Consider the following 27838-nt stretch of genomic DNA (forward strand, 5'->3'; position numbering starts at 1 on the left):
TGTTAAGAACAACAAAAAATAAGCCTAGTAAACATTTTCAACAGGTGCAGAGTTGTTTAAAAATTAATTTAAATGAAAGAGGTACGATATGAAACTAATGAGAACTGCATATTGAAATACCAGAAAAATACAAATGCAACAAAAGCTATATATTGAAATAGAATTAAAATTGAAAGCTAATGACATACCTGAGCATGGTGTGATTTTACTAGTGCGACAATGTCCAGTTCAATCTTCGTGGCGCACATTATCAAGTCATGTAAAATACTCAATCAGTTTTTAAACAATTGTCCAAGTTATTTTAACCAAAATTAGAAATCACTTTTTTTTTTTATCATGTGACCCAAAATTAAGGGAGTTACGAAGTTTTAAAATTTTTAATTTCATTCTGAAATTTCATAAAATTTCATTTTGAAACACAATGACGGATCAGATTCGATATTTGTATTATGAATGAATTTAGTTTTATTTCATTCGCTTTCAGGGAAGTTACTGTATACAATTTATCCAGGAATCGGATTGCATTATTATATTGTAGTAATAGATGGATATCGTGAGATCTCCTCAATAGCTATATTAAAAATCCCACATAGACTTATTACAAACCAGAAATTATAAAGGGGTCGCTGGCAAGAGGATGTGATAAAATGGGGGTCGTGATAGGAATTAAGTTGAGAACCACTGTTCTAAGATATTATTCCCTATAAATTTCCAGACTTCAGCAAACTTCCGAGAAGTTTTAAGAGAGCTAAAAGGGTTCTTTCTAGTATTCACACTAGCTTAGATATTCCATTTCATACTTTTTTATTTTTTATCAAGTGCATTTAGAATTATCGAATGTATTTTTTTTTCTTGATGTAATTATACATCTCCTGGCTTTTCAGACAGGTAAAATAATGGATTGCTTGAGCATATTATTTACAGTCAAATCATAAAATAATCATTCTCTTTCTCTTTATATATAAATATAATTCTGATATGGCAATAATTAGCATAATCCGTCAAATTTGACGAACAAGACCTCCCTCATCACAAAGCAAGATGGGGAATACCCGCAAAGAAATTGAAACATATTCACATTCACAGGCTCATCAGTCTTCTACCAAATCACACGTGGCTACACCCACAACCGCCCAACGTTCCTCTATGCACATACTGCACGCAATAGTAACGGACAGGGTTTCCAAATGATTGGTAATTATATTTAATTCTTTCGCAAACATATCATTAATATCTGTCTGTGTAAGGTCTTGGACTAAAAAGAATGCTAAATCTTTATTACTTAAAGTCCAAAAAAGGTCGAGGTATCTTTCATGAGATTACGAAGATGATTTTCTAGCCTTTCACTGTCTCCTATATGTTAGGGATGCACACAAGACGACACATCACTTTCACATCACATTTTTGAGATGATATAGCTTCAACTATTGTCTTGTATGAATCACTACCTAATGTCAATATTTAATACAGAGTGTCCGAAGAAGAATGTATCCTTTTCAAAAAAAAATATTATCAGGCCCTCTAATGTGATATTAGAATGATTTATATATCGAAAGCAAGGTAATGCATCAAAGTTTTTTTAACAACCTCACAAAGACGCCCTTTAATATGACGCCCTTAGTGACACGGCAGATATCTAGTTGATAGTCCATTTTCTCCAATACTCGAATCAACCTATCTCTTGTAATGGGAGCAAAGGCTTCTGTGATTGCAGCTGCGTCAGATCTTGAAGCAATGGTATTTTCTGTGGATTCAGAACACTCTCAGCAAATCATTGAACATGTCAGAGATTCTTGCTGCAGGTTATTACTGCTATATACTGAATGAAGCTTTATGGGCCTTTTTTTTTTCAGAAAGAACTGTAACGGAATACTCATATCTTGAAATGCTCCAGATGTAATTGATACCACAACTTGAAGAGAATTCTCGAGATTTCATTTTCCAACAGAATGGAGTTCCACCCCACTTCCATACTGGTGTGAGAGAATATCTGAATGAACATCTCCCATAGTGTTGCATAGGTCGCACTGGTCCTGATGATGAAACATTGTTGGGATGGCCCACGAGATTTCAGACATGACACCATGGGATTTCTTTTTATGGAGCTTTATAAAAGACCACGTCTTTGTCCCACCATTCGCTCGAGATCTGACGGAGCTGCGAAAGCAGACCGTTACAAGAGACATATTGATTCGAGTGTGGGAGGAAATGAACTTTTGATTAAAAATCTGTCACGAAGAGCGACCATATTGAATCTTCGTAAAGTAGGTAATAATCTCTGAAATATTACCTTGCTTTTCGTATATAAAGGATTCTATCACATTAGGGGGTCCGAGGATAATTTTTTACAAAGTGTACATTTGTTTTCTGGATACGTATCTAAATTTTAATGTGGATTTCAATCATTTGAATCACATTTGGTTCTACTGAAAACAACTGGAGAACACTTACACGTAGAAAATTGCATATACTTCTCCATGACCACTCGGGTTGCGTATAGATTAATATACGTTGTACTCATTCTAGGAATCAGAACCGAAATTAATTTAGAACCACTTGTCTTGTTTCATCCAGTATCAAGAAATTGGCTATTGTGCGTACTGCGTAGTATAATTATAGCCTGATTACCTTTGAAATATCCGTACCACATAAGCTGGAGATCTCTTCTAATATCGTGAATGTTCCGTTAATGTTTCGTAAACGAAACCGAAGTTTGTTTTATGGGTCATTTCCATTCATATTTTCAAACAAATGTCAGTTGCAGTAGAGCCATAGACTTAAAATTTAAGATAATTTGCAAATATACAATATCTCAAATTTATATATCAAATTTATCTCAAATTTATTCATGAGGGACACAGTGGCTCATTGGTAGAGTGTTTACCTCTGGTACGTGTAGTCTCTGGTTCGATCCCCGACTAAGTAAGTATATGATAGACAATATCGTATTTGTGGGTTTTCTCGGGGTATTCCCGTTTTCTCCCACATTCTCATTTCACCGATTATTCTATCATTATTCATTTACTTTAATCATCGTCTCAATTAACCTCACGGGACATAATCATGAGGTGTTAAACTGAAAAATTTCAATTTATCAAATTTATTCACATTAAAGAGATGGCTACTATGGAATACAGTAAACAAATGTTCATGACTAAATCGCTACTTTCTTGTACACTGGGAGGAGAACAGTTTCGCAAGAAGGCGTGTAAAAAGTCTTAAGTCATATATTATTATTAGTTTTTATGTGTGTATTAGTTCTTTAGAGTATTTCTGCTCATCCAATATCGTTTAGATGAGGGGTAACACCCGTACACACTCGTTGTGTTAGCCTGAAGCCTGGAGTTCTTAACACAAAAAGGGGCGGATATTTTTGTAGGTTCAAATGTCGCATTTCATTAATTAATTATAATTCTTGAGGGAAATCTCATCATTAACTTGAGCCATGTATTATTATAATAAAAGGGTTCATTTCGCTAGTAATAACTCCTCTTCACATTTGCATGAATACACTGATTGATGATGAAGTTAGAATTTAATGGCTGAAAGATGGATTGTTTCTTTAGCACTGAAGCAAAAATATTTCTTTTATGTGATTGCCGAATACTGACAACCGTATATTTCTACCATATATCTTAAACGATTAACTTTACTTTTACTTGATCCAGATATCAACGATACCTTCGCATAAGGAGAAGACAGGATTGATGCTTGGGTGTAAGAAATAATGGAGAAGAAAAGAACAATTTTAGACATTATTAAGAAGAGGAAGGGAAACAGGTTGGGGCATTGGCTAAAAATAAAACTGTATCATGAAGGTCGTGCTAGAAGGTGTGGTGGCAGGAGAAAGAGGGTGGGGACGAAGGAGACTACAGTTAATAGACGATACCAAAACAGAAAAGTCGTACATGAAGACGAAGAGGTTATAGAAAGACTTTGTAGCATGGATCCTATGATGGTGATTTTTTTTCCTTTGTAAGGAAAATATTATTTAAAAGAAAACTTAGAGAAACACGTCTTTAACTATTTTAAATAAAAAGATTAAATGTCAAATTTCATGTCTCTTTTACCTCTGGAAACATTAAAGGATTTCATGATATTGTCATCCTGTTATAACAATTGTAGCCTCACTCTTTTTTCCCCTTTATAGGGGAAATATAAAAAATTGTGAAACACGCTTATTTCTAAAATGAGAAGTCAATATACCAAATTTTATGTTTCCACCCTTCAGAGATTCAGAGCATGGACAATTTTACTATAATAATTGCTACCTCCATTTCCCTACTTTCCCCGTCGAATTTCCAAAAATCCTTCGTTAGTTGTACCTTGCGTCACAAGTTCTATGTACTATCAAAAGTTCAAGCTTTTAGTTTAAGCGCCTTGGCCTGGGCGTTGTTCAATCAATTAGGACTTCTTCTTATATATACATATCAGGGTGTCTCATAAGTTCCCCGTTGTGGCAAAACATTTACTTTGGACACCTCTGGAAACGTTAAAGGTTGACAGGAACACAGCAACCAATACACCAATGTACTGAGGAATCCTTTCTCTTGAAAATATTCATTGATGGCGATTTTAGTCTCGAAGCAGGTAGTTTTTTGATCTGAAATATAGAGCAAAATATAATGCTGATTCGTGAGCTCCTGATGTGTGAATTTCAGCTGAAACACACAGTTTGTGAAGCAGCAAGAAACATCTGTGCGGCGAAAGGGAAATGTGCAGTGAATTACGACGCAGCAAAGGCGTGGATCAGGAAATTCAGAGAGTGACTATGAGTTATCAGAGAAAGATAGTGCAGAAAGATCCATCACCATCAACATGGGGGCTATACGCCAAGCTGACAAATCCGAGCGTCAGCACCCGTATGTTGGGTGCCAACCTGAAGATCACTAATACACTGGATACTGGCCAACTATGACAAGGTTTATGGACGATGTTGAATTATCACTCCTGAGCAGGCATTACGAAGGGTGGAACTTTACAAACCACTGTTGAACAATCCCATGCATTAGCGTTTCATTAAATGAATTTGACGTCAGACGAAACATGGGCTTACTATCGGACTCCAGACATCAGTAAGCAATGGTTGGACCCACGTCAGAACTTAGCACCTGTGGTGAAACAAGGGTGGTGTAAACACAAAGTGATACTTTAGTGTATAGTCTGCCGTGCATTGCGAACTTGTTCCTTATGACCGTGCTGTGAACGCGCTATATTGTGAGCAACAGAAACAAAAGTATCAAACTATATTTAAAAATACTATGTTTAATCAGTCGCAAACATCTGTTGGTGCAGATGTTTTTCGATACTTTTATTAAAACGAAATATAAATTCGCATATCAAAATTTAAATGAGTACAGACTGCTCTGACAGTTAGTCGAAATATTGTGAAACATGGTTTTCACGGGCCTCGTTTCAAACTAACTCAATATCATTCTAAAAGTTTTGCAGAGACCAAAACAAATGATAATGTGATGGTCCTAGATCCGGGATGTACGGTGAATGCATTAAAATCTCCCAACCAAGGTTGGAAAAAATAAGGTATTGAAATATGTATTGTTTGTAAGTCTACGCGACTATGCCTGAATAGGAATACCTAACCCCATCGGAATGTAGAAGATTGGAACTAAGAGAACGAAGAGGAATTTAAAACAACTTCGCAGCAGGAACATACTACAACAGACGATAAGTGATGACTTCTCATTTTATTTACTCTACTTACATGTGCAGCACAAATCTTCCTTTCTCTCTCTCCATTTTTCTAATCATCTTTTTGATTCTTTTCTTGTGTTGAACCCAGGTATGCGATCCTTTTGTTTCACTTCAATGATGGTTTAGTTATCTAAGAAATAATGCAGTTGAACAGCTAGAGTGTTGCACTTGAAGCTAGATAGAGTTCACCAATGATTTTTGTGTTTAATTGCGATTGTGAAGAAGTGAGAATTTTCAGAAAATACCATTTATTTTCTCTTTATTGAAACAAACTTTTAATTATATTACATCAAAATGGATAGCTATCAAAGAAACAGCATGCCAAGTTAGTTAATTAATTGTCAGTTACACTTACAGGAAGGTATTTGTAGAGTGGGTGTAGAAACAAGTAGATACTATTTAACTTTCGCCTTTATGACTACTTTGGAAACAATCGATTTCATACAGAATATTTATCTCAAGGAGGCGATAGGCGAGACGAATACCATCCTTCCCCATCGGAGACACTAAACGCGTAGTCATTTGCTCTGAGTTTGGTTACCTAGAAAATCTATGCATCGTCAAAGTTTTCCTTTGAACTTACAAGAAACTTGTTAATTAGGAAAGTGCGTATACTGTAGTTTAAGGTATACTGAATGAAGTTAGAGCACTTAGTAAGCAATACGCAGGAAGGAGATTATACACAGGATGGTCCAATACTGATCGTTTGCATTTTTGACTTACCGACAAGCCAAATGAGACCCCGATGTTTCTTTACCAAATTATAATGACTAACAGAAAAATTAAAAAAAATTAAAAAAAATGAAAATTTGTAGTCGTGCCCTCGGTTGTGGGGTCGCAGCTCTCCGCTTGAAAGAATACGTGTTGTATTGAACAAAGGGATACCATAATGTTGATGGGGCTAACAGCAAAATGAATACTTGTGCTACTTTTTCTTAGAAATAATATCAATCAAAATGCAAATCAAAAGATGTTGCGGTATTTTCTTTCCCTTTGGGATGTAAGAGGTGCTTTCTTTTGTTGGAATTCCTTGAAAAAGGAACTCTTTTTGTACAGTGGTACTGTGAAACTAATGAATTTGAAGCATACTCACTTTCGATGACCAGACCTCATAGCTCAAAGAAATGTGGAACATGAGTGTAACTTTGGTTGGGAATATATTGATCATCACCCTTACAGTCTGAATCTTACACTCAATGACTTTCACCTATTTTCTCCTTTGAGAAAGTTGTTGAGTGGAAGTGTTTTACAAGCCACGAAGAACAGCAATTCTTCCATATACAGGAGATGAGTGTTTCTTTGAACAGGTGTTCTTACAGCTAGTGCAGTGCTATGACAAGTATCTATTAATGTAAATGGTAACTGTGTAGAGAAAGAAAGGAAATATGTATCTGTTCCTACAACATGCAAATTTTATAGACAAACTACTATGGGCAATACCAGAGCAGGGAAACTTATTTAATGGACTACTCCTCGTACTTTAATTTGTAACATGATTACTCAAGTGTTTGTAATTTCGAGTACTATTTAATTATTGCATACGTCGTATTTGTATATATGACCCCAGTAGAGATATTGCAAAGTAACATCACTGCAATGCCCTCAGCACTTGTCACTACTTTCTAATGAAACAATTAAAATATAATATTTTCCTTTAATAAAACTGAATATATCTTATCTTTTTTCCACTGAAAAGCTGTAGAGGCCTATATGTTGATAGGATACATTTTTTCAAGACTTGAGATCAAAGCATGAAATTTTGCTGCAGATAAAAATAGGCATATTATTTTCTTTTTCTTCAATGTGGTGGATATTTCGTAACTCGTACACTCCCCCCCCCCTTGAGTTCTACTTATCAATACTTCACTATGCTGAAATAAATTAAGATCCTTTTGAACGTAACTCAATATATATACACATTAATATTAAAATATGTTTGTTATGGCACTTGAAGCTTATTGACATTTGACTTTGGAACTTATGACGTACAAATATGAAAGAAGAATTAATCATGAAAGTTTCTGAGAGACATTACGTACGCAATGAAACTTCAAGTATGCGAATAGGAATATAAATCCTTTTTATTATGTACACTCGAAAATAAATATTTCACACTGTCAAATAAACTAAAATAGCTATCTTTATGACATGTTTTTCCCTCTTGAATAACATAATTTATGAAATGGTAGGAAAGCAGAAGAAAATACGCAAGCTTTGACTTGGATCGATAAAAGGAAAGGATTGAAGACGGAATTTACGGAAAAGTCAAGCACTAATTTTCAAATATTTCCATGGATAAGTCTGAGGTACTTACATTATGTATCATGATCCTTGTGAGTGTCAGATTGTCTATATCTGCAGATCGCGGCCCATGTGCGAATATGTAAGTATTCTTCTTTTGGTTTTAGAGACAATAAAAATAATGCACTATATAAAAAATAATTTTATTGCTCTGGATACGAAAATGGAAAGAGACCATAGAATGTTTTCTTGTAGCTCAACGATGTAGTAGCAGGCAGCAATGTTCCAAATGAGTCTTTAAAAACACCGATAGTTCTTCAAATATACATAGAACTATCAATTATTTTTGTCAAATATATACAGTATATATAGAGTGTTTCAAAACAACACCAACAGCGTTTGGCAGGTGATTCCTGACACCAAGATAAGACGAAAAATATAGACCAACCTGGGAGTACAAATGCTTCCTTTCAAAGCTATAGGCTGTCCAAAACATAAAAAAGAAAAAAAGAATTTTAAAGCTCCATAGCTCCAATACTATAGGACCTACCGCAGTCGGGTCAAGACTTTACTTAGAAACTAGTATGTGCCTTATCCAAATATTTATGTTTGAGAATCCTGCGGTACTTCCGCAACGATTTTATAGAGGTAGTTGGTGAGTACTTCAAATTATATGCACGTAGCAAAACTATAAAAATTGTTGCGTGAGTACCGCAGGATCCTGAAACATGTAATTTTGGATAACGCACATACTAGTTCCTAAGTGAAATCTTGATCCGACTACAGGTCCCATAATTTTGGAGCCATGGACCTTTAAAGTTCATTTTTCATGTTTTCGGCAGTCTGTAACTCCGAAAGGAAGCATTTGTGCTCCCAGGTTGGTCTATACTTTTCGTCTTATCTTGGTGTCATGAATCACTCCCAAATGTTGTCGGTGTTGTTTTGAAACACTCTGTATATATACAGTACATATGTATTACTCTGGAGTAGTATAACAAAATAATTAGTTAAATATGACTAAAAAACCTGATGTTACTTTGGACAAAACATTTTATTTACGAAAAAATTAGGAGTTAAAAATCCGTAAAAATACAGGGTGTTCATAACAGATTGTACTTTTATCTTCCCTTTATTTGTAGGTAACTAATAGGTAAGACATCTGAATCACTGATTTTAGAAATGTAGTAAGTCAGCCATGTGCCGAAAATGAGTTTACATGGAGCTTTAATTCTTGAAGGGTAGCTACAACGTTGGGTTGTGATATGTCAGAAGTCATGCTAATAGTTCGTGTAATATCGAGCTGCAACAAGTGTCCCTGAGTTGAGAAATGTCACAAATCATTGACTTACGGCACTATTGACATTATTGACTTATGGCGCTTTTCAAATCAACAATTCGTCTATAACAAAGACTGATCAGAACTAAATTGGCAGTTTCACTTTGAAATATCTGCTTTTGCTTTCTTCTAATATACCAACAAAACAGCAGGAAAGTTTTGTATTTGAAATATGCGGAAACGACATCTGTTGTTGATAGTGCAACTGCAATAGATTGAACTGATAATCTCCACAAACTTCAATAAGTCTTAGAGTAGAAATTTTGTTTCTTGTGCGAAACAAAAAAAAAAAAAAAAAAAAAAAAAACTCGTTTGTTATGTTCGAAGGGATAGTGGATAAGTTCGTCAAGGTTTTTTGTAGAGCTGAAAATTTGTGAAGCCTTGAATTGAAAATATCCGATTGCGCTGTGTATCTATTAGATTTTCATATTTGATTAGTCACAGTATAGAGAGGCCGATTTTTTGGAATCTTCAAACTAACATCACAATAATCTCTAGAGGCACAGATTCTGTAGTGCAAATTTTGTTCAAATCGGGCGATACACTATATATTGATAGATCTAAAATGTGTTAACAACCATGTCTTAGTGTAACACGAAGCAAAGAATCAGCTTGGGATACGAAAGAGACTATATGGATGAAGTTGAACAGTTATGATTTGGAGAGATAGTACAAAGATACAATTAGTTTGCATTGATTAAAATAGATGAAAGCTTCTCCGACAAAATGAAAGAAGTATATGAAGTATTCGTTGATATTAGAAAAGGGTTTTAATTGCTTGAACTAAGTAATCAGAAAATTGTTTGGAATGAGATGAAAGATAAAATCGGTATAAGTTCATGTAAATCCACCATTAAAAGTTGAAATACAAGAAATGATGTAGATAGTGATTTTGAAATAGGCAAATTGCCCTCGTTTTCCTCTTTGGAGCGGAATTGTCAGAAACGCTGAAATACTTGTTTCCTTATTTTAAATTAAAAGTCTATATACCGAAATTCAGATATCAAACTTAACTAATCCTCACATTTCGCATTTTCTCAATAAAGAAAGAGAAGTTTGGATATTGTGGAAATGATCCAACTTTTCTATTTTAAAAGCGGAATTTTTGAAAACACTGAAATAAGTGTTTCCCTATTTTTAACGAAGAGTTCATATGCCGAGTTTCATCTCTCCAACGTTAGGGACTCGTGAGATACACTGTTTATGGGGAAAATTTTGAACCCCTCCTTTACCCCTTTAAGGTTGATATTTTCAAAAATCCTTCCTTATCCCTTATTTTCATGACAAAGGGAGTATTCTCTCCAAATTTCAAGTTAATACCTATGGTAGTATGGCCTGGGAGATGTTGAGTCACCCACTTTTACTTTTCATATAATAGTATAAATTAGTTGTATTGATAGAGGTGGAAACCTAACCCAGTTAGCTAAAGTAGCTTTCCATTTACCTTACGATTTTGGCGTAGATTCAGCTGACGTTAGGTTTACAATAACTTTTTGATCTAGTTGTCCCCATAAACTTTCACCTGCCAGAGATTAATATATAAAAATAAATAGAACTTAACTCTTGAACCACCTAACCGATCTCGATCAAATTTTTAACATAGATCCTGGAAAATAAAACAAATCTTCGAGCCTGGAAAGTTTTTTTTTTTAATATTTTCACTTGGACGGTAGAACCTATTGGAGGGGGAGGGGAAGGGGAGATTAACATATAAAAATAAATAGAACTTAACTCTTGAACCACCTAACCAATCTCGATCAAATTTTCAATATAAATGACATTCGGGCCAGGGATAATTTTACCATGCCGTGTCCCGCAACACGGGAAGGGGATTGGGATATATAAAAATCACCGAATATGACCAATATCAAAGAGCGCTTTAGTAATAGTAAAAATGGAACCTATTACTATTTTTCCTTAATTTAACCCAGCGAAATTGGGGTGTATCTTAGATTCGAAGACGTCTTAAATTCTAGTAATTATCGAGAAATTTTTAATTTAAGATCTTATTAACGTGTGATTAAAACTACTTTGCTAGCCATAAACATTTTTAATTTTGTATTATATTCTATCATTCAGACAACAATAGTGTCCTACGCTTGCGCAGGACGTGCGGGTTTGCTAGTTTTCTTAATTATGCATTTTAATAAGTTATAAATGAACTTCAGTGTGCTTCTTTCTATACACAATATTGGCTACAAATGTAAACATTTTTCCATTAGTTTTTCCAATTATTATTTTGCCCATCTGGTTTCTTTACTTTTAGAGTAATATCAGAAGAACCTAAGTGTACTGACGTGAAATATGGCCGCTTGAGCTGCAAAATAATTCCATCTGATTATGATTATTTGGTTCCACCGAATATAAATGGTAAGTCCAGTATTTTTACAAATTTTCCAAAATATGATGTAGTGGACTTGCTTTACTATATGCTTCATATATTTTTTTATTTCCAAGTAATTAATATGCTGTGTTTATATTAATAAATTTTTTGATTATGCAACCGGTGTTGTTCTTGTAAACATAAAAATTGTAGGTCTTTTGAGAAGCATTTAATATACGTAATTTGAGGAAAGAAAATCGTTGAAGCTATTTAGGAGAAAATTAAAACCAGAATTAGTAAACGGCTCAATCTTTTTAAATAGTTTTGCACACAATAGGCTCTGAGGTCTAAGTAATATTTATAGAAAATTAATCTAGATCAGTTAAAGTTTTTGGTATAGAAGAAACCAAAAAAGTTAACTTCAGTATTTAGATTTATGTGTACAGACGTTTAGTTCTTTTTCTGACATTATTTCCAAATTCGGAGGTTCAGATCTAGATTCGTTATCAGCAGCTCGAAAAAATATGAAACATCTATGCTGAATGTCCCTGTATAGGTATATTCTTACCTGCTGAACGTATAAAATAGCTTTAAAAAATCATGAATTAAGAATCGCGGTAAAAATTTAGACAAGAAATTGTAGTTCCATATACCAAGTCTCAATTCTGAAAAGGAACAGAATTTGAACAAATAAGTAATGTTTTCCACTGTTGTTAACTCTGGATGAAATTGTAATATCTCGAACGGTTCATTACTGGACGAACTTCCAAATTCTAGTATGTCCTGGGAAAGGTATGGAATCTGTAGGAATCTGAAGAATGTTTTCTGGCCATGTTGCAATATTTGTGTACACTGTGTAATAAACAATAAAGTTTTAATAAATTTAAACAATTTTGTCGTAGTTGTTACGTTAATATCCTTTTGGGCTGATAGATAGATAGCAATCTCCTCCCCTCTCACACCATTCAATAATCATTTTATAATGTTATGGATAGTTACAAATATCTGTTTATTTTCGATCAACCATCTTAAAATACATTATTAAAACAGATTCTTGGATCATAAGTTTTAATCCGTGGAGATGTGAAATTTATCTAACTACAGAATATCTTTCACCAAAGTAGAAGAAAGTAGAAAAGGAAAAGCTAATTGCTTTGTCTGATCCCTATTCTTTCTAATAGCTTTATTTCTATAGGGATTCAAACGTACACATGTTATTCACAAAAACAAGACGAATCTCAATTGTATACCTAGGTATAAACGTGTAGCAATTACAAATTTAAATACACATTTGAAGAGAAGTTTCAAACTGAGGTTTAGGGTTGGTGAACTTAACAATAATTTAATCAATAATTAGACAATAGTTTGTTGTAACGAATTATATTCTTACGGTAAAGTAGTTTCTAAAGAAACGGGGGAAATATACTTTTATATTCGTATGAGATAAGTATTATTGTTAATACACTTACATTAATAAGTAGATACGTATATTCTGGAATTGGATTTCACTTACGATAATTCGTCCTTGTGAACACCTGAGTTGAGGATATAATTAGGTAATGTGTCTAGATGTGAACATAGAAATATTATAAATTAGATTAGTTGATTATTGCACTGAAATACAACTGTGATGATCAGAAATGCTTGTTGGATATATTTTGGAATAATAATAATGGGTAGTAGTACATATATGGTAAGCATTGGTGATATTTAGGCCACAAGGATGTGAAGTGGCCTAAGACAAAATTTGAAATTTTCTAGGAGAGAAATTTGAAATTTAACACCTCATGCAACACTAATGTTTGTAAGTTGGCAATTCAAACATATTTATGTAGTTTATGATCTTTAAATTTACTTTTTATCAAAATATTTTAAAGAAGTATCCACGTAAGAAATGAATAACGGCTTTGATCCTTTTTTGAGGGGGGGGGGGGTTGGCCACTTTACATCCAAGTAGTCCATTCATAAACTATACGGTAAAGTTCTTAAAACCAAAATTATACAGGGTAGTTTCAATATTGTGTGGTAATGAAGAGGGACGCAGATTTACTATACACTTGCAAGAACTGCTTACACACAACTTTTATCTAAGCGGTTATATACGCGTCTTTGGCCTGGGAGACCCGTATTCGATTCCCGGCGGGAGCTCATGTTGTTCGGATTCCATGTTAATCAGTAGGTCCACGTCTCATATAGCCTCGCTGCTGAAAGGGACGCTAAACTAAAATCAACTCAACTCAACACAACTTTTATTTTGTTATGCTTTTCCGGTTTCAGTTGCAAATAGTATTTATCGCTGTTTTCTAAATTTGCTGAATCGCCGTTGTTTTGGCCGCTCATTTACCACTTCCCTACCGAATATCTGGGGCACTTTTCTCCTCTTTGCCATAGCATTTGTTCAAAGTTCAACTTGTAAAGCGTATAGAGCCGTATAATCTTGTCTAGCGTTCTTATATTTAATTTACTTTTTGTTTTCGTTAACTGTCGCGATCGCAACCAATAGCATAAAGAGGAATATTATATTATTTTCATTTCATTATTCATTATATTACTTTTTTTTTTTAAACCTAGAAACTGAAGGTGTGGAAAGTGCATGCAGTTCTATCATGTGGAAATATATCAGAGACTTTTTCGGTCTTTAATACAAAATCCTGGAACCGCCTATATTTCATCTTATTGTCCAGATACGTGACACACAATTTAATGATAATAATCAAGCAAAATAATGACTTAAGTAATACATTTTCATATGTTTCAGGGAATCCTGTAAATGTCACGGTAGACTTTGCCCTTCTGTCTATAACAAATGTAAGAGAGGACGAAATGGTAAGAACTATTTGAAAAAAGTGAGTAAATAAATTATATAATGTACTTTCCTGATAGAGGAATCAATAGGAAATGTATGTGCCTAGCGACTCGAAGTTTGGCATAATAAATTAAATTAAATAGGGTAGACTTTTATTTTGCAGTAAATTATTTTATTTGAATCATTTTTGAACGTCGTGTCACGGAATCAATAAATATTACTAAAAATAACTCTGGTTTATGTAACGTTCAGATGCAGCCTATGCCAAACTGGCGATTGGTGAATTTGAAATTCATTGAAATCAGTTTTCAAATCCATTTAAACGCATGTTGCTACTATTTGTAAGACCTCTTATTTCCGTTACCAAACATGACCACATGGAGGTTAGTAGGGAGATTTTGACAGCATCTTTTTAACCTTAGTATTTCTAATTGTTTTAAAAATTTTGGGGCAGATTTATGTGGCTTATATGCAGTATGTATATAAACACCATATATTGTTACTCGTACATAAGATGTTATTCTCATACCGTGCTACTATATCACTAACCTGTTTTTCCGTTAAGATTTAGAACGAAACTTTTCGTCCTTTGACACCATGCTGAAAATTTAAATTTGAAGCTGTTTCATGATTCGTGGATATTACAGCCAGATTTGTAAGTCCTTTTTTGGTCGTAATGGAACGTAAATACGATTTTATTAGCTTCATTTTAACGAAGGTTTCATGGTGCGACAGATGTAGGTAGTGTATCCAAAATTTGCTATGCAGTTGCCTAACACTTATTGACTAGGCTTCAAGACCCATAGAAGATATTTATCAGAATGCATTATGGGGAAAAGTGCAGCTGTACTTTAACTTCTTCTATGCATCTCAGTGCACGAATGATGTCTTGATGATACTAGTATGATCGAGGACATTGAGATACGATAATACAAATTAGAACAACCAGCTTTCAGCCTTTCCCATCTTCGTCTGGTCGCTGTTGGACAAAGTCGGCATTCTAAAAGAGGAATCCAAACTTATCATTTAGGTTTTGTATCTGGGAAAAACGGTCACACATTTCTTTGTTTTATTTAATCAAGAACTTCATTGATTGAACACTTCATTTCTTCTTGTGCAGTCAAGGTTCATCATTTCGTTCTGCTCCAGGCATGCATACTCCTCTTCTATAGCTTGCTCCTAGTAGCACTTTCAATTCTCTGTACTTTTCTTCTGCTACATATATGAAGTACTCCGGCAGGTTGAGTTTTCAAGTTTCCGTTGTATCACTATGCTCTCGAACTGAATAAGAGCGTGATGGGAAGTTATATCTTTAGATTGCAGACATTTTGAATTTGAGAACTTCCGATCAGAAATAAAACAAGGAAAACAAAGAATGAATGTTTGAAAGAAGGCTGCCTGAAAGTACCTTCACAGTTTCTGGTTTTGAACTCCATCGAGTGTCACTTTCGAACTTCAGGCCAATTTTGACGCACTTTTGAAGATTATTCCACCTTTGAGTAGATCTAAAAAAGATAAACAATCCTTGTCAAGGAAGGTTTGCATTCCGTGTCGAAATTTGAACTCCAGATCATTGACCGGCCATTGTAGTTTGGTTGTCATACGCTTGACATTTGCAATCGTGAATGTCAAATCCACGCTAAAGTTTATTGAATATCTAAGCAGAAATACTATCAGCAGTCTGGTTACCAATAGTAATGGAATCAATAAAAATGGTTCTAGTATTTGAACTGAGTTTCACTGTATCTCCACAAATCGTATTTACGACAACTGTTCCACATGAGAACAGCTAGGAGTTGAATCAAATATAATACGGAAGTATTTCTCGTTTTTCGTAGTTTCAAGTATATGCTGGAGAACTTTTCCTCCAAGAAGGTTAATCAGATTGTTTTAAATGATTGGATCAAATTTCAATAGAAATTTCATTAGAGCTAAAAAGTCTTCCAAATTCGGATTTTAGCTAGAGACTCTTTGTAGCCATGAATGGAAAGGTTTGAGTTTGCAAGTACAAGGATAAGTGAGACGATAAGTTCTAAAACATCTCTACAACTTTTGGCCGAGGATTTCATTTGCCTTTGTAGACTGTCATCGATCAGTTCACATTTGTATGTGCGACGTTCTATGTCTTTACGTGTACAGAAAACAGACCTGTGACTAGAGCTGTTTTCATGTCCTATTCCCTCTGACTTTACTTAATTTGCAAAACCATTAGCGGTACAAAAATGCTCCTCTCATTCTCCCGCGAGGGTCAAAGCTACAGTCAACGCAAATGCTTTGTTCTGTGAGAAGAACACAATCAAATTTTGGAAACCTTTCGCCCATTTGGACTTTTTCTTTCAAGCTAGTCTTTCGAAAAGGAATGTCCTGAACAAAATCCGTTATCCGGACAGCGGTATACTGTACACATATACGGAATCTTTATGTTTACTACAAAAATCAGTACGGAGCATATGTTATCCACATGCTACATACTTTTCCTGCTTTGATGTTACACCATGCCGTTGCAGGATGTATGGCATCAAACAGTCTTCCGTATATTATATACTCGTACATATACGTATGTTACATACCTAAGTTATATGTTACATACGTCCATCTGTATGTGAGATCCTGACCGCCTATATACAGTTCTTCCATTCGTACGGAATGTACGTTTACTTGGAACACATATGGAAAATACGTATAAAATATACTTTACATTAAGTTATTTTACGTTTACTTTACATTAAGTCCAAAAATCACAGGATTTACACATATAACCCACGTTTTTATGTATGCTTACATAGGTTCTTTTTTCTCAGTATATCTTTTGGTAAACTACACTCTTTATTCTGCAATTCTAGTTGATTCAGCTCAATCATTAACTGGTGAAATTAATTGGACACGAAATATCATGAAACGCAACATTTAGAATAAGCTAGCTTTTTCTTGCTTCTCGGTGGCAATTTCCAACAGTTGTAGGTGATCCCATCTTCGTTAGCAATAGTTGCTGTTTATGTTTCTGTTCATCGTCTGGGACGTCACTAGTCATCATCACTGTCATAGTCCCTAACTTTGACAAGACTGTTGTCATCATATAATGAGGTCGTCATAGACGAAGGCACAATCTTGATCTTACTTTCTGAATCCGGAATACCAAAAGAAACTGTAAACTCTTTCAGAAGGAAGGCAGGGGCATCGCTGGCTCCCTCTTATCCACCATTGATTCTACACGTTAGAACTTTAACCAGGTACCGTAAACATAAATATCGATCTGTCTTACTGAAAATTGACAAAAGATAAACGGAATAACAGTACTATTAAACTCTTATCTTTCATTATGGACGCAAAGAGCTTATTTCTGGAATTAGCACCTTATTAAAGTGCTGTACGTATCTGCTAGAGCACTTTTTTGTCATTATTCGGAGACACGAATTGTTATGTTTCAGTTACTATCAAAATCACATGCCAAAATTAAAATCTATTTTAACTAAATGAAATTTAAGATCGAAAGATGTCACTCTGTATCCAGATCACATTTTATTTTTTAAAAAATGTTCAATTGCACATGGTATTTTTTGTCCATGTTGGTGTGTTGTTTTTAACAATATTATGTAGTTTCCTCTGCAACTTGATGCACATAAACAACACTATAAATTTAAAATACTAGCTAGTTACTGTGTCTATTTCTTGTGAACTTTGAATTCTTTAACGACTGTATTTTTAATTTCTTCATTCTTTATCCTATCAATCTAAAAATGCTTGCATTCCACCTTTTTTTCTTGACAATATTTTTCCTATAGCCAAGAAAACTAGACAAAGATAACTTATTATGTTTGAATAAGTAACTTTTGAGTAAAATGTTTATAGACGTGTAAATCATTTTATAAAGAATTAGGTAGGATACATTTTATTGTTAGTAGTATATGCTTTATTCCAATGGTGGTCGTTGAAACAGTGTTCAACTAGAGTCGAATCGTATCTACCGTGAGGAAATATTTTATTTTGAATAAACACTTACATAAATTGCATCTTTGAAACTCAAAACAGGATAAAGTAATAAATTAATAAGAAAATATAGTAATAAGTAGTAATATGTTAATATTGTTGCTATAATTAAGGTATTCCAAGAATTATCTGGTTATTCAAATAATAAATGACTGTAAAATTAACGCCAATGCTACAAAATTCATGACATATATTTTACAGGACCTGGAGTTAACTTTATTTTTACAACTGACTTGGTACGACTGCAGACTGTTGTTAACAGATTATGTGTATTTGCCAGAAGACGAGGGAAACAAACTTTGGAAACCTGATGTAAGTTTTTAAATTAAAAAAACACACATGGAAACACAAAACTCAATAGACAACTCTCTAGTATTATGCAAGGCCACTTCTAGTCCATAAGTACACCTAATTACGGAGAAACATTTCAACTTACAGGTTAGACCAAAGACAACAGCAACCACTACGTTTATTGTCTGTTTCTCTCTAAAGTAGCTGTACTGTAAACAAAAGTACTGGTACTATATTGCATATTATTTGATCATAATTTGAAGACTAATTCAAAACATTCTGTTGGTGACAATTTTGTTTCACGTAGGTTACTTCAACATCCAACCACTGATTGTTTTTATGTATCTTTGACCTCTTGTAAGAGCTTAGGATTGTTGTAATGGCATTTCAATTCTTCTAATGAAATATGTAGTAATAAAATTAGTATTGATTATATTATTAATATTGCACAATTTTAAGTTTATTAAAAATAAAACATGGACTTTTCTTATAATTATTTCATTGTGCATGACTAATTTTTCACTTACATTTAAAATAATAATTTTGGTTTGTTCTAAAATTTCAGGTACATTTTAGAAATGTAAAACAATGGACAATCTTCGGTAGACTTCTTGATAAACCTTTGACCTACATAGATGAGAATAAACTAATTTTTAGATATGATAGGTGGGTTGACATTAATATTCCTTATATTGACTTTTATATTTCTATAATAATTTATGGTCACTTAATTGCTGCTCCTATATATATATTAGAGAGGATTGTGGAATAACGTGGAAAAGAATTGTTCAAGATTTTCATTTAGCAGTTAACTGACGATTTTGATCATAAATATATATACTATTATGTTATATATACAAATGTATGTTATATGCGTATTGTAAGATTTATTGAAGAGTTAAGAACCAAAATGAACCATCAACAGCTACGACAAAAATTGAGACAATACTTGCCATGGTGCGTATTTTGACGTATCTATCATCTTTTGAAGTATATTATGTACAGAAATTCCTTTTGCAAATATATGGGGGTTCAGAGCACAAGACATCTAAGTACAATTATCAAAGTTGCGAGAAAAAGAGGAAGTTTATACGCTGGTTTTAAATACCTGAGAAGTAAACACCTTTTTTTCAACAACATAAGGGTTATTTACAATATCTGGACATGAATCTTTTAAGCATTGATAGAAGATAAGCATTGAAAGAAGCTACACATAAAGATCTTAAATTCAAAATATGTCCAAAAGTACCAAAACTGACACGAATCATTTGTGCACTGAACGTTTCCTATTTAACTAAGCCTACGATAATTTCAATCTTAATGAATTCTTTACATGTAAGCTTATGTTTGTTATTTTTAGATATGACTATTATTCATAAAAAGTTGTTATCATAAAGTTTCTAGAAGTAGAGGCATAGAGGAAGATTGCTAAACATTTGTTGTTGATCGGTTAAATCTAACCGATAAAAGATTATCTATGAACAATCATTACACCAAATAATATGTAACATTTAACTGTTTCAATTAACAAATAATATAGATATAATTTATCCTTTCTAGCCTTTCACAGTGTCATATTACGAACCTTGTGGTTCATTAATTTGTTCCTTTAATTATGAAGAAAAATTTAACAAACAGTATAAGATTTAAATTCGGAATATTTATTCAAAAGTGAAGAATACGCTCCAATATAAAATAAAGGAAATTTCATTGAATAATCCTGAAAACACAAGCCGTTCTTTATTCGCCATTAACATCAATTTATTCGTTTAAATAAAGTATTTTCTTCATTTAGCTGATGGACTTACAAGGTAATGTCTATATTGTACAGTCTCAAAGGATTTATTGGTTTGGTAGGTTAATTTGAGGTTAGAGTACCTTTCAGCACTGAGAGATATGAGACGTGGATCTATAGTTTAACATGGGATCTGGACCACATGAGCTCCTACCGGAAATTAAACCCTGGTCCCCTGCGGTGAAAGCGTGTACGAGTTTTCCAAATTCCATTGCAGTACTAATTACCATTGTGAGCAGCTTAAGTGTGTGCATGCTCGTATATATTTATATAATAATATGTTGAGCCAATAAATTGTGAGTCCTACTGTATATATATGTATAGAAATTTGTATGTACAAGTATGTATAGAAATTTGGTGAACAAAGTCAGAAGATGATTTCTAATATCAAATGAAAGAAAGAAGTTCTAATAAATATCGATCGAAAAAGGTGTATTCCAGTTAGCGATCATTTAAATAATTGAGAGGTTTACAGTCAACTTTTATTGACAAGTAGGTAAGATTTGTCCGCAATGATAAAATAACCCAGTTAGAGTGCAAGCTATGGCTCATTCTTCAGTCGCAACTTCTGCGAAGCAGAAATCACTGAAGTCATTGTCAGGTTCAACTATCTTTTAAATACATCGATAATTGAAAAAAATAATTTAATTTTTATGAAATTGATTTACAAACATTTTCCGATTCTCTAGGGGTAGGTCTATATGCGATTTTATGTGTAGGAAAGACCGGAGTCAGGAGTTTAATAACATTATAAACATAGCGTTGAATTATAGATTAACTGCAAAAAGGTGATATCTCAACCTGTACAAAATGGATTCATGTGTTGTTCGCGATCAATTCAATTATTAACGAAAATAAACTATCATATTAGATATAGGTGAGCAAAAACTTTGCATCGCGTTTTAATAAAATGTATTAAGCATTATATAATAGCAACAGTAATAATAATTGAATAGTGATGTAATCTGTACCAGATTAAAAACTTCTGAGTGGATACAGAAAAATTCAAATCTAAGTGAGAACCTTTGCATTTAGATTTCCGTTTGACTTGTCCCGATGACAATAAATACAACCGGATCCACGTCAAGGATTTTTAAAAATGGATATGACCATCATACTGACCATCAAGTATTTATTTTGTTTTTCCCTTAGCGATGAGTTTCTTTTTGGAGGGGGGCAATGCTTTTATAGCTAAGTTCCTTGGGGGACAATGTTTCTATAGGCAAGTTCCTTGGAGGTAATTCCCCTAAGCAGACAAAGTCTTTGGGGGCACACGGTCTTTTGTCCTGTCCCCATGTACTCGGCGCCAATGCTTATCAGAGCATAGAGGCCTATGTTCATGTATATGATAAAATTAAAATATATTTCATTTTTCTTTAATATTTGCAGAGCAAAAGTTCTGTTATTTTACATTGACATCAAGAATGAACTTAGAGTATATGGTTGAAATAACCAAAAGGGATAGATTAAAATAATGTTTTAAGGAGAGTTCTGAAAAACTCATGGTATCTCTTTAGTGATAGAGTATTTAATGATATACTGAATAGTCTATCACATTTCAGTAATAAAAATTGGTTTAAGTAAATGTGTTTAGTATTTTATGAAAAGATGATGTGTGCTTTTATGTGTGTGCGTGAGAAATCGAGCGAGCGAGAGAGAAAATATATAAATCAATATATATAAATCACTCTTCTTAAAATATCCTGAATTCAACACTGGCAATCATCCTTCCAGTAAAATGAAAGCTGATGTTGTTATGACACACACACACACACACACACACACACACACATATATATATATATATATATATATATATATATATATATATAACATTGAATTTAATCACACTGATTACTGTTCTATATACATTTTACCTGCACGTAAATGCAGTTAAGTTTATGTTGCACAAGCTATTTCAATTTTTAAGCTATTTTATTTAGTTGAATACTTACTGATACAAGATTTGTATTCATTACGAATAAGATATTCCTTAATAGGAAACGTCTTGAGCCTCTGATCTTCGTACATATGCAGAAAAACTTTCATTTTTCCTTATCTATAACAATAGCAGATTTCAACAAAAAACTGAAAAGTAGGAAATAAAAAAGCACTAAAAACAGAAAATAATAATAATACAGCGTTTTAAATCAGAAAATAATTCATTTCTATTATCCATAAAAAATGTAGTCTGTTCCAAACCAAACAAATTAATGCCTCATAAAATTACAATCGAAACTAATTTTATGTTAGACACTAATAAGATACTAATCATTTCTATTATACTGTACAGAGTATTGTACAAAACCATTGAAGATGAAAGGAATTGTACAGAACACAAACTAACGCTCAGTCAAAGGAAAATGAGTTAAGTACGTAAGTGCGTTGCAATATTTTTACATAATCAATTCTTTCATGAATTGGATATATAATTTCAATATTCTTCTATTACAGATATATGATAACTTCAATATGTAAATTTGATTTTAGAAACTATCCGTTTGATGAACAGAATTGCACAGTGGAACTTGAAACATGTGAGTACCATGGTAAATTCAAAAATAAACATACTGTATTTATGGACCGCTCCATGTTACGTATTAGTACGCATACAACGTGGAAATATTTCATAATATAACCCATATTATAAGGACATTTATGTGGAAAATATGAATTATACATATTTTACAGATATAATAAACTACGTATTAGCTACATGACGAGAAAATTAGAAGAAATAAAGAAAGAAAATGAAATAACCTTTTAAACTTTGCTGTCACATAGGCTCAGTAAGACTAATTAGTACAGGTAAATAATTATGCAAAATTTGGTGGGTCCAAGAAAGCAAAAGAAAAAGGGAATATCCTTTCCAAAATATTATATATTATATATCAAGCTTACATAGATTCTAGATTCTGATTGAACTCGAGAATATTTTCACCAAACGTGATCATTGCTACCTTGGCCCTGCAATCAAGTACAATGTCAGTGAGTTATCTTAAATATGACAAACTTGTACTGAAAAAATCTGATCATTTAGGAATGTTCTCAAGAAAATATTAAATTCATTAGGTTGTTTCCAAGCTGTTTAAAATCTAGGGAAGAATTAATTTGGCAAATTAGGCTGAAATTTGGCAAATTGATAGTATTCAAATCAATGAAGCAAAAGTAAATATGATGAGAAAATTGTTTCAAAATTAGAGGAGCTTTCCCGGCGCCTTCTAGTTGAATTAATCCTCAAATTTTAGTTTGTTTCTTGGTGTGAAGTAACCATCCCTATTCAGCGCTAATGTTATATGAGACGTTTAATAGTTCCCTTGGAATCGAAGCACAGTTCTCTCACGCCAGAAGCATGCACGCTAAATGCATAAGCATGACAAAGTTTACCTATGTATTAGTACTTTAATTGAATCAACGGAAATGAATTGTAATTTGTACATATTTTAAATGCCTGTACATAAACTTATAAACTTATTAAGTATTGCTTTGTTCAAGTTTATTTCCAATCCCCAAATTGTTATTTTTATTATTCTCTTTTCCTTTTCTGATTTCAGATTTTGATTTAACGGAAGTAGTTCTTCATATGAATGACATTAAAATGGGCGAACAAGTATCTTCATTGCCACAGTATGACTTGAAAGAAGTAAAGGAACTAAACTGCACAATTGCCTGGGCATTAGGAGTATATGAAGGTTTGTCAATACTTTTGTGAGAAGAAATAGTAGATCCGATTTAATAGTACAAATGAAATGACATGAAATCTTTCAGTTTAGCGTCCCGAGATTATGCTCTTTTCGCTAAGGAAAACGGAAGATTAAGACGAGTGGATGATAAAAAAAAAACGATGGAATGAGAATGTTAGATTAAATGAGAGTACTCCGAGAAAACCCATGGACACGATGCTCTTAAAACAAACTTAGTTTTCTTGGGATCGAACCAGCAATACCACGCACCAGGGGACCAGTGAGTGCCTGTGTTCCCTATTTAATAAGCGTAATAGATTATACTTAATAATCTTTATTGTTAATTAATTTGTAATAGTATAGTGGTTAAATATTATATTTTAACAGTACTATGGAAACATATTTTAAATACTGGAGAATAGGTTATATATTTGAGCGACTTAAGTTCAAAACTGAATTCAATGTTAATTCTAAACATAGACTCTCATTTGTGAATCTTAATGTTATATATAAACAAAAATATAATGAAATTTAGTGGTGCAGATAAAATGAAGATACTCTTCGATAATTGTCAAGAGCCACTAGTTACGGAATTATTGATGGAGGGGCAATCATCAATGTAAACCTTACATCAATTCTTGAATCGTTCCAGCAGAAGATTGGGATCAAATTTTCTTAGCTTACTACCTGGTGAGGAATCCAATCCTCTCACATAATAAAAATAGTTCTCGCAGAGCTTACATTACGCCATTAAGAGTTTCTGGTTCGTCCAGTTCAAGTTCTGTTCTGTCCTCATGCGACTTGTGTCTGGTTGTTGAAGTCAAGGAAAAATTGAAAGGAGTCAGATTTCGGATAAATGGATCCAGTGGTACAAAATATAGTACAACCTTGGTCTCCAACACTACAACCGCAAAGATTATTGAAGAGAACCATAGATTGTCTTGTGCTTCAATTGGAAAAAATTAGTGTTGCCAATAATGAAGTTGACATTTGTGTGTGTGTGTACATTCCTTTTTAGCGAATGTCTTGCCTCCGTAGCTTTGCCCTTATGTCACACTCACTTTTATTACAATTATTATAGATTATAGAAATAACCAATACGATTATCTTGAGCATTAATGTATTTTTCAATATTGTAAATGATCTACAATATCGAAGGTATACATATAAGACTGGATTGGTTTCGTAAATGTAAAAAAAAAAAAAAAATCTATTTGCTGTTATATATGATATAACATGCACCTGTGTGGAGAGAGAGAGAGAGAGAGAGAGAGAGAGAGAGAGAGAGTAAATATTCAAGTAAGATATTGCAAATTAAACGTAAAAGTTTGACAATTACGAAAGAATAGCATATCTTTTTCCGATAATTTCATTTACAGTAATTCACACCTACAATATTCACTGTTAGACATAGATTTGAACTGATGGGTGTTGCAACTTTGTGACATATATTTAGACTTTATCCAAGGGCAATTGAAACCAACCATTACAGGTCGATTCGAGAATTAAAAAATAATGTTTCAGTTCATTTATTACCAATGGAACTTTAGCTTATTCCTTAGCAACATGTTTCCAATTGCAAATTTTCAATAATGACGGAACAGAATAATAATAATAATAACGTTCAAGAATTATTATTTGATTGACTCAATTTTTTCGAGCGAAGACTAAACATTCTTCTCACGTCAAAGTTCCGACATTCATCTCTTGAAATTATGAACACCTATGAATATTGTAGCTTCAATATATATATATATATATATATATATATATGGAAAGAGATGGGCACTTTTACTAACCTTTACGCAACTTCCTCGTACACACTCATTAGAATCACCTTCGTCCTAAAGTCCTAAAGTAATATTGATGCCCCCACCCTCCCATCAAATAGTATTTAAATCCTTACCCTCTCTCTTACTCACACTTATCCTATAATATATTTATGCAATCACTCTTACTCATGCTTAGTTTCAAATAATAGTGTTGCATTAATCTTCACTATCACGTCCAAAATTAGGAAGGGCTACATGAGTGAAAGTGACTATCTCTGTATTGGAAAGATGAGAAAAAGCTGTACCATTCACCAGTGATAAACATACTTTTGCACTTGTCTTAATACATTTAAAATTTAAGAGACGGATAACGTTACACCTCTTGAAGAGTTCCTATTCACTTCCGTAAGTGCACTTTCCTTCATGGATATTATGCTCTTACTCATATTTTTAAGTTAATGTAGATTTGTGTTATATATCTCGATATTATAATGGTTTTAATTACTAAGATTAATTTATTTTATTTCCTTTTCTTTCAATGTTGTTTCAGAGCCAATGCCTTGTGTTGGATTTATAGTATTCTTGGAAAGGAGATATATGTTTTACCTGTGGCAAATATATTTTCCGTCTATTATTCTCGTAATTATCTCTTGGATGTCCTTCTGGATAGAAACGAGCGCAGTTCCAGCTCGTGTTACTCTTGGGATAACCACACTTCTCACTCTCAGTACACAGTTTGTGTCTATTCAGAAGTCATTGCCTCCTGTCTCCTACCTTAAAGCTGTTGATATCTGGATGTTTGTTTGTATGGTAATTAGTCTTTGTTTGAATTATGTCAATAGTGAAAACAAAGTATTCGCGATAAATGATTTCAAAAACTTTTGTAAGGTATACAGTTTCTACAACATTAAAAAATAATATATATACCCAGAAGTTTGGAAGCTTTAAGAAAAGGTAACGAACGTGGGGAAAAATCAACTTTAAAATTATTAATAGAAAGAAACCTTGTTTCTATATGATAAAACAGTGTTTACAGAAAATTAATAAATTAGAAAATAAGTTCTCAAACATACAGAAATTAACCTCGTCAAAATAGCTACCTTAATTTTTAATGACTTTCTTACAAATTTTTGATACTTACTGATAAATTTATTAAAGAATGTGCTATTCAAGTGTAAATAGTCCCTGAACTATTTGATGCTAATTACAAGCCGGATTTTCACCCCATTGTAATGGCCATTTTATTAGTTTTATTAATCCTCTGTCCTGTTTCTGTTTGAGCAATCCGCTGTACAGTTCAGAAGCATTCTTTGAATCGTTCTCTTGTTGATATACGAAATTTAACCAATAACATCTTGCCCAAAGAGTTTAGTATAGTCCTGAAGAAATTATAAATATCCTTTTTTAAATAATAATAATCCCTCTATTTTCACCAAACTGCCAAGTTTATCGCCCAAAACGTCTCCAAATCATTATGCAATCTTGTCAGCGTTTCGTAGTTGACACAGCACACAGTACTATCGTTTACTAAGTGGCGCACAAACACCCTTTTATTAGAGCCAAAGAACTGAAATTTAAATGCCTCTTCCAAATGACTTGCTTCTATTGGTCTATAAGTTCATTTTTTGTGTATTTTTGTCTAGTTTAATCTGTTTTCTCATATTCTAGCTGTTAATTTTGGTTTCTTAACGACCGCACGTCCTTTTAAATCAACGAACAGAAGACATTTCAACCATAATATTGAACATTCGAGTTTCGTATGTTTCATTTAAAGAAGCGGTGAATTGAGGAGCAGTTAATCTTCGATTTCTTCCAGACAAATTCTAATAAATTATCCCTGCTTTGTTGTGGTGGATTTGGACCTCCCAGTTCGATTTTAGTCTTCATTTCTA

The 27838-nt window shown here is 33.2% G+C and overlaps 1 protein-coding gene across 1 annotated transcript; it reads left to right on the forward strand.

Moving 5' to 3' along the window:
- Positions 1 to 1686: 1686 nt before the first annotated feature.
- LOC145682015 (glycine receptor subunit alpha-2-like) lies at positions 1687 to 27635 on the forward strand. Its single transcript, XM_081753619.1, has 10 exons — positions 1687 to 1782; positions 9093 to 9103; positions 11556 to 11659; positions 14371 to 14438; positions 18607 to 18717; positions 19262 to 19362; positions 22946 to 23028; positions 24046 to 24183; positions 26497 to 26756; positions 27615 to 27635. Exons 1-10 carry the CDS (start codon positions 1687 to 1689, stop codon positions 27633 to 27635), a joined length of 993 nt encoding a protein of 330 aa, XP_081609745.1.
- Positions 27636 to 27838: the final 203 nt, after the last annotated feature.

This window comes from Thermobia domestica, chromosome 3 (assembly GCF_964235325.1).
Source record: "Thermobia domestica chromosome 3, izTheDome1.hap1.1, whole genome shotgun sequence".
Lineage (NCBI taxonomy): Eukaryota > Metazoa > Arthropoda > Insecta > Zygentoma > Lepismatidae > Thermobia > Thermobia domestica.

Bases quoted from the DNA above. Each gene is read 5' to 3' on its own strand.
- LOC145682015 (XM_081753619.1), top strand. From the start codon at position 1,687: ATGGGAGCAAAGGCTTCTGTGATTGCAGCTGCGTCAGATCTTGAAGCA. The intron at 14,439-18,606 runs GTAAGAACTATT...TATATTTTACAG, and splicing joins ATGTAAGAGAGGACGAAATG to GACCTGGAGTTAACTTTATT. The intron at 19,363-22,945 runs GTGGGTTGACAT...CTTCTATTACAG, and splicing joins CTAATTTTTAGATATGATAG to ATATATGATAACTTCAATAT.